The sequence below is a fragment of the Cucurbita moschata genome, unplaced genomic scaffold (genome assembly GCF_002738365.1).
Source record: "Cucurbita moschata cultivar Rifu unplaced genomic scaffold, Cmos_1.0 Cmo_Scf00005, whole genome shotgun sequence".
Taxonomy (NCBI): domain Eukaryota; kingdom Viridiplantae; phylum Streptophyta; class Magnoliopsida; order Cucurbitales; family Cucurbitaceae; genus Cucurbita; species Cucurbita moschata.
The window spans coordinates 3,659,839-3,667,754 of NW_019268521.1; the positions used below are offsets into that span (position 1 = coordinate 3,659,839).

The following is a 7,916-nucleotide window of genomic DNA, read 5'->3' on the forward strand; positions in this document are numbered from 1 at the left end:
TTGCTAGGGAGAAGTTTCCACACTCTTATATGTTTTATTTCACTCTCCAACCGATGTGGGATCTTACAAAATGACATATGATTGAGTTTCTTTTGTTTCATTCCCCTCTCCAACCGACACGGGATCTCATAGAATGATATATAATTGATTCATCGAGATTTCCTTGGAGGCCAAGTCGATTTCGGATCTAGAATTTGAGAAGTCAATTAAGTTTTTTCTTTCCTTTTGAAAATTCAGGAAAGTGTGGTCTTCCATTCAAACATTTAATGTCATAAAGTGAAAAGGCAATGAAAGTCATAATATTGGATTTTCCAAGCCATTGGAATTTTCATTCACAATCAAATTAGTATACGCAAACTTATTTCTTCCTTTCCCTTCCACAAAAATAATTAGTGATTATCATGAACACAAGCGAAAGTGTAAGTACAATTCAAAATGTCACTGATATGCCAAACTGTGTATATCATAATTAAAAACACCTTGTAATCTCTAAATTTTCACCCTGTCAAATGGGTTTTGAGTTTCTACTAAACTATCAAAGTTTTTCCACATACGATCAAGCAAAGTAAAAGCAATCTTATCATGATATTGCAAACAGTGTGTGGTTGTCCTATAAATAACAGAGTCCAGTTGCGTCTCCTTCATCATCGTTGAGAGTTCAAGAAACTCAGCTCTGCTTCAGAACTGTGTTGTGTAATGGCGTGTGTCACAGCCACGGTATCCATTTGGATAGTTGTGGTGGGTTTAGTCGTATTGGGAGGGAAAATTCTGAACTCTATTTGGTTTAGGCCCAAGAAACTAGAGAAGCTTTTAAGGCAGCAAGGACTAGCCGGAAATTCTTACCGGATTCTCTACGGAGACTTGAAGGACAGAGCCGCCATGAGGGAGCAGGCCATCTCCAAGCCGATGAACTTCTCTAATGATATTGCTCCACGTGTTACTCCTTCTATTCATCATACCATCCAGAAATATGGTAACATATCCCATTCTCCCTCTTCCTCATCTTTCAATCCTTTTTCTCGAATGATTTGTGAACTCCACTGCGTTTCTGTTCATTAAATTTACCTGTAATTTTGTTCTGAAACAGGCAAGAATTCATTTATGTGGCTTGGCCCCATACCAAGAGTGCACATCATGGACCCTGAACAACTTAAAACTGTGTTTGCATTGTTCAATGATATCCAAAAGCCATCTATGAATCCCCTTGTCAAGTTGTTTGCAGGGGGACTTGTAAACCATGAAGGAGCAAAATGGGCCAAACACAGAAAGATAATCAATCCTGCATTTCATTTAGAAAAGCTTAAGGTATCTTTCTCTCCATACCACTGAAAGTTCTTGAATACTTACGCATAATTAGCAAATACTCTATCATGAATACTTGGAATCATACTGTACAGAGAATCTTAAGATGGAACATCTATTCTTATTTAAAGAATAAGAAGAAGAAGAGAACAAATTATTTGAGTTACTATAATTTCAAAATCATTACACCATAGTTAGTGATCATACATATACCTTAAATTGGCTTACAGGGTATGGTACCAGCATTCTATCATAGCTGCTACGACATGGTTAGCAAATGGGAAAGCATGGTCTCTGAGGAGGGATCGTGTGACCTAGATGTAATGCCTTATCTACAACAAATGGCTGCTGATGTGATTTCTCGAACAGCATTTGGGAGTAGCTATGAGAAAGGAAAAAAGATCTTCCAACTTCAAACTGAACTAGCTGATTTGGTGATTCAAACTATCATGAGGATTTATATTCCGGGATGGAGGTAAATAATAGTAAAAATTCCCAAATGCTTAAACAGATCTTTAAACGTATACAAATAGTAAATTAGTTAGTTTAAAGATATATCATTACTATTTTATTACTGGTTAAGCATTTTAGTTTTCATATCATGATTGATTTTGTGCAGATTCCTACCCACAAAGTCGAACAAAAAAATGAAAGAGCTTAGTAAGGAGATATCATCTTTGATCTTGGGTATTATAAATGAACGGGAAAAGTCTATGAAGGCAGGTGAAGCTATGAATAGCGATCTATTAGGCATTCTCATGGAATCCAATTTGAACGAAATTGGACAACATGGAAACAATAAAGACATTGGAATGAGCATAGAAGATGTCATTGATGAATGCAAGATTTTCTATATTGCCGGCCAAGAAACTACAGCTACATTACTAATTTGGACGATGATACTGTTGAGTTCATACTCAGAATGGCAAGACCGAGCAAGGGCAGAGGTCTTTGAGATCTTCGGTAACAAGAATCCAGATTACGATGGTCTAAATCGACTAAAAGTTGTGAGTGATAGTCTCCTATTTTGTTGATCTATTTTCTAATTTTGATTTAATGAAAATTAAACGCCCATCTTCTAAGATAAAACAATCACATGAAACTTTAGGATTGTGTAAGATGAAAGATTGAAGGCTATTTGACAAACTTGGTATGTGACTTTTGTGGGGATGTGTTCTAAAAGGTATTGTATTAGCTAACACATGACATGTGACTTTTTGAATGGCTCAGGTAACTATGATCTTCAACGAGGTTCTCAGGTTATACGCACCAGTGGGTTTGCTTGGACGACATGTTAAAAAAGAAACAAAACTTGGAAATTTGACTGTACCAGCCGGAGTGTTCCTGGGCCTACCAGTTCTTCTAATTCATCGTGATCCTGAGTTATGGGGTGAGGATGCGGACGAATTTAAACCAGAAAGATTTTCTGAGGGAGTTTCTAAAGCTACAAAAAATCCAGCTGCTTTTATCCCATTTGGTTGGGGTCCTCGAATATGCATAGGACTAAACTTTGCCATGATTGAAGCAAAAATGGCATTATCAATCATCCTACAACGCTTCTCATTTGAGCTTTCTCCATCGTATACTCATGCTCCCACCGGGTCTATAACAATCCAACCTCAACATGGAGCGCATATCATACTGCACAAACTGTAGAGTTCGCACATTATCAGAAGCTAGGGAAGTTCACTGCTATCCCTATGTATACTTTCGAATCCTTTGATATTTTCCTTTCAACTAAGTACCCTTTTCGTTGCTCACCACTTCCTAAATAAATGGCTTTGAGATTATTAATTACTGTTTGTAATAGTCAAAATTATGAACCACAGCTTTTGAAAACTGGTTTTGTTTCTCATTGACATTTTCTCAAACAGTTCATCTGCAATGGCTGCTCTGCAGCAGAGTCATGTTAACTTCAATCATAGTAATATACAATACAGCAAAACAAATGTTCTAAATGGGATTCTGAGAATACATATATCCACCCATTGTAATACTCAATACACAGCAGAAATTCAAGAAGAGATATAATTCTTGGAAACAACATGTGGTTAGATAGATGAGACGAGATCCGATTACCTTGGTTGTGGAGTCCCAAATTCCTGAATCGCCGAAATTCTGCGGTTGTTCTAAGGGAATCTCCCTTCCAAAGGCCTCAATCGTCAATATACTCCGTTACTTGAAAAAAAGGAAGCCCATGAAGTATTTGGTTTTCAGATGGTCTACCTCGTCTAAGATATAAGTGAGATGTTTCTTAATCAATTAAGCTATACTTAAACTTCATACATGACAGGTAAATATGATTTTACACAAAGTTTTAAGACTATATCCACATGCAAGTACGCTTAATCAGAAGGTTAAAAAGGAAACGAGAGTTGGAAATTTGAGTTTACCAGCGGGTGTAATGCACCAGGGGTTGTTATCCACCGCGATCGTGAGATATGGGGTGAGGATGCGAATGAATTTAAACCATGAAGATTCAGCAATGGAGTTTCTAAAGCATCAAAACTTCAACCCAACTTTCTTTCCCTTTGGATGGGGTCCTCGAACATGCATGGGTCAGGACCTTGTAATACTTGAGGCCAAAGTTGCGATGTCCTTGATTCTACATCGTTTTTCATTTGAATTCTCTCCATCCCACGCTCATGCTCCCACTTTGCTTATGACCACTCAGCCTCAACATGGAGCTCATATCATCCGTATTTGAATTCTATAATCAAATTCATGTTCTCAAGTAAAGATAAAAAAGACACAGACACGTGACACGGAGTTCTTTTTATTCAAGAATAATATTCAATTGATATGAGTGTGTAACAGTTCAAGCTCACCCACCGCTAGTAGATATTGTCTGCTTTAGTCTGTTTCCACACTCTTATCCGAAATGCTTCATTCCACCGACGTTTCGTAAGAGCCCAAGTCAATTAGGGATCTAAAATTTGACAAGTTACGTCTGTCATAATGTCATAATGCTAAAATGCAAAGTTTTTGTTTTACTTTTTGCTCACATGATATACATATTCCTCACATGATTTCCATATTCCTCACAAAACAAAAGTAATTAGTATGCCAGACTGTGTTTGTATTGTAGTTAAAAACGTCCATGATTTGTGTCACACCAAGTATAAGTTTCCTAGTGGAAGTTATGAGAATCACTTTAACTGTTGTTCATATTCACATGTATTGTAATGAAAATGTAAGTAATATCAAGTATAGTAATCATTTATTGTAATGAAAATTTGGAAGTAAAATTTATACATAGAGTGCAAGCACTATTATCATGATATTGCAAACTGTGTGGTTGTTCTATATAAATAACAGACTTGTGTTGCATCTCCTTCACCATCGTTGAGAGTTCAAGAAACTCAGCTCTGATTTAGTTTTCAGGTTCAGAACTGTGTCTGTACCGATCGAGATGGCGTGTGTCACAGCCACGGTATCCATTTGGATAGCTGTGGTGAGTTTAGTCGTATTGGGAGGGAAACTTCTCAACTGGATTTGGTTGAGGCCCAGGAGATTAGAGAAGTTCTTAAGGAAGCAAGGATTCGCCGGAAATTCTTACCGGATTCTCTATGGAGACCTGAAGGACAGAGAGGCCATGAGAGAGCAGGCCATTTCCAAGCCGATGAACTTCTCCAATGATATTGCTCCACGTGTTATTCCTTCTGTTCATCATACCATCCAGAAATATGGTATAACATATCCCAATCTCCATCTCCCTCATCTTTCAATCCTTTTTCTCGAATGATTTGTGAACTCCCCTGCGTTTCTGTTCATTGATTTTACCTGTAATTTTGTTCTGAAACAGGCAAGAATTCATTTATGTGGTTTGGCCCCACACCAAGAATGCACATCATGGACCCTGAACAACTTAAAACTGTGCTTACATTGATCAATGATATCCAGAAGCCAGTTATGTATCCCCTTCTCAAGCTGCTTACAAATGGGCTTATAAACCATGAAGGAGAAAAATGGGTGAAACACAGAAAGATAATCAATCCTGCATTTCATTTAGAAAAGCTTAAGGTATCTTATCACAGAAAAAGTTGTTGAATACTTGTGCATGACTACCAAATATTCTATCATCAATACTTGGAATCATATTGTACAGTGAATATTTTAAGATGGAACATACATACCTTAAATTGCTTACAGGTTATGGTACCAGCATTCTATCATAGCTGCTACGACATGGTTAGCAAATGGGGAAGCATGGTCTTCGAGAACGGATCGTGTGAGTTAGACGTAATGCCTTATCTACAACAAATGGCTGCTGATGTGATTTCTCGAACAGCATTTGGGAGTAGCTATGAGAAAGGAAAAAAGATCTTCAAACTTCAAACTGAACTAGCTGGTTTGGTGAATCAAACTATCATGGGGATTTTTATTCCGGGATGGAGGTAAACAGAAAATAATAATAATAAAATAATAGTAAAAGCTTTCTAATTAAAAGTTGTTCATGCTTAAACAGATCTTTAAACTTATACAAATAGTAAATTATTTAGTTCAAAGATATATAATGATTGATTTTGTGCAGATTCGTACCCACAAAGTCGAACAGAAAAATGAAAGAGATAAGTAAGGAGATAACAACTCTGATCTTGGGTATTATAAATGAAAGGGAAAAGTCCATGAGTGCAGGTGAAGCTATGCATGGCGACCTGTTAGGCATTCTCATGGAATCCAATTTGAATGAAATTGGACGACATGGAAACAACAAAGACATTGGAATGAGCATAGATGATGTCATTAATGAATGCAAGACTTTCTATATTGCTGGCCAAGAAACTACAGCTACGTTACTAACTTGGACGATGATATTATTGAGTTCATACTCAGAATGGCAGGACCGAGCAAGAGCAGAGGTCTTTGAGATCTTCGGTAACAAGAAACCAGATTTTGATGGTCTAAGTCGACTAAAAGTTGTGAGTGAAATTCTCCTGTGTTTACTTTTTGTTGATCTATTTTCTCATTTTGATCTAATCAAGTTTAAATGCTCATCTTCTAAGATGAAACAATCACATGAAACTTTTGGAGGGCCTAAAACAGTTTCAAACCTTACTCTCGATGCAACTTATTGCCTTTGGATTGTGTAAGATGAAAGATTAAAGACCTATTTATTGGCTTTGGCTTTGGATTTTCCCTTCCGAGCTTCCCCTCGAGGTTTTAAATCCCCTCGAGAAGCCCAAGCCCACCGCTAACAGATATTGTCTTCTTTGGACTTTCCCTTCCAGACTTTCCTTCAAGGTTTTAAAGTTTTAAAACGCTATAGAGGGATTTTCACACCCAATGTTTTGTTCTCCTCTCTCACATAAAAAGTTTTGTATTAGCTAACACATGACATGTGAGTTTTTCAATGGTTCAGGTAACTATGATCTTGAACGAGGTTCTCAGGTTATACTCACCAGCGAGTATGCTTGGTCGACGTGTTAAAAAAGAAACAAAACTTGGAAATTTGACTATACCAGCCGGAGTGTTTTTGGGCTTACCAATTACTCTTCTCCATCGTGATCCTGAGTTATGGGGTGAAGATGCTGGCGAATTTAAACCAGAAAGATTTTCTAAGGGAGTTTCTAAAGCTACAAAAAATCCAAATGCTTTTATCCCATTTGGTTTGGGTCCTCGAATATGCATAGGACTAAACTTTGCCATGATTGAAGCAAAAATGGCGCTATCAATTATCCTACAACGCTTCTCATTTGAGCTTTCTCCATCATATACTCATGCTCCCATTGCAGGTATAACAGTCCATCCTCAACATGGAGCTCATATCATACTACACAAACTGTAGAGTTCGCACATTATCAGAAGCTAGGGAAGTTCACTGCTATCCCTATGTATACTTTCAAAATCCTTCGATACTTTCCTTTCAACTAAGTACCCTTTTCATTGCTCACCGCTTCCTAAATAAATGGCTTTGAGATTATTAATTACTGTTTGTAATAGTCAAAATTATGAACCACAGCTTTTGAAAACTGGTTTTGTTTCTAATTGACATTTTCTCAAACAGTTCATCTGCAATGGTTGCTCTGCAGCAGAGTCATGTTAACTTCAATCATAGTGACATACAACACAGCAAAACAAATGTTCTAAATGGGATTCTGAGACTACATATATCCACCCATTGTAATACTCAATATACAGAAATTCAAGAAAAGATATAATTCTTGGAAACAACATGTGATTAGATAGATGAGATGAGATCCGATTACCTTGGTTGTGGAGTCCCAAATTCCAGATTCGCTGAAATTCTGCAGTTGTTTTAAGGGAATCTCCCTTCCAAAGGCATCAATCGTCAATATACTTAGTTCCTTGAAAAAAAGGAGGCCCATGAGATCATTTTCATAACTTTATGAATCACAGTATAATTGTTATAACATTATTCGTTTGAACACTAGCTATTGAGCATGGCTTTGCTTTCTCAGATTCCGGCGTCGTTCTTCACTAAGAATCCCGAGCTCGCTCTCTCATCTGCCGTTAACACATCCAAGCTCACAAATTCCCCAAAAATCCAGCGAAGATGGTGCAATTTGGCAAGTCCTCCACGCCTCTCCTTCCAGTCGCCGGCCAGACTACGGCCGACGGCTGCTGTATATTTACCTTTTTCATGTATTTAA

The 7,916-nt window shown here is 37.4% G+C and overlaps 1 protein-coding gene and 2 long non-coding RNA genes across 6 annotated transcripts in view; 1 reads left to right on the forward strand and 2 right to left on the reverse strand.

Moving 5' to 3' along the window:
- Positions 1 to 486: 486 nt before the first annotated feature.
- LOC111443325 (cytochrome P450 CYP72A219-like) lies at positions 487 to 7,290 on the forward strand. Of its 3 annotated transcripts, none has more exons than XM_023081099.1 (5): positions 487 to 973; positions 1,088 to 1,305; positions 5,455 to 5,699; positions 5,837 to 6,224; positions 6,665 to 7,290. In XM_023081099.1, exons 1-5 carry the CDS (start codon positions 697 to 699, stop codon positions 7,088 to 7,090), a joined length of 1,554 nt encoding a protein of 517 aa, XP_022936867.1. In that variant the 5' UTR covers positions 487 to 696; the 3' UTR covers positions 7,091 to 7,290. The 3 variants fall into 3 exon arrangements, with proteins under 3 accessions (XP_022936867.1, XP_022936868.1, XP_022936866.1); XM_023081100.1 differs by lacking the exons at positions 5,455 to 5,699; positions 5,837 to 6,224; positions 6,665 to 7,290 and adding exons at positions 1,533 to 1,777; positions 1,922 to 2,309; positions 2,533 to 3,187; XM_023081098.1 differs by lacking the exons at positions 487 to 973; positions 1,088 to 1,305 and adding exons at positions 4,700 to 4,991; positions 5,108 to 5,325.
- LOC111443329 lies at positions 1,161 to 3,905 on the reverse strand. 2 transcript variants are annotated; one of them, XR_002710476.1, is made up of 4 exons: positions 3,696 to 3,905; positions 3,382 to 3,480; positions 1,516 to 1,684; positions 1,161 to 1,279 (listed from the first exon to the last, which is right to left on the reverse strand). It is a non-coding gene; the product is annotated as an uncharacterized LOC111443329 (long non-coding RNA). The 2 variants fall into 2 exon arrangements; XR_002710475.1 differs by lacking the exon at positions 3,696 to 3,905 and having other exon boundaries at positions 3,382 to 3,499.
- Positions 4,516 to 7,916, reverse strand: part of LOC111443328 — a 5,789-nt gene continuing 2,388 nt past the window's right edge. The window contains exon 2 of the long non-coding RNA XR_002710474.1: positions 4,516 to 5,606. This is a non-coding gene — a long non-coding RNA (uncharacterized LOC111443328). The remainder of the gene's footprint in view (positions 5,607 to 7,916) is intronic.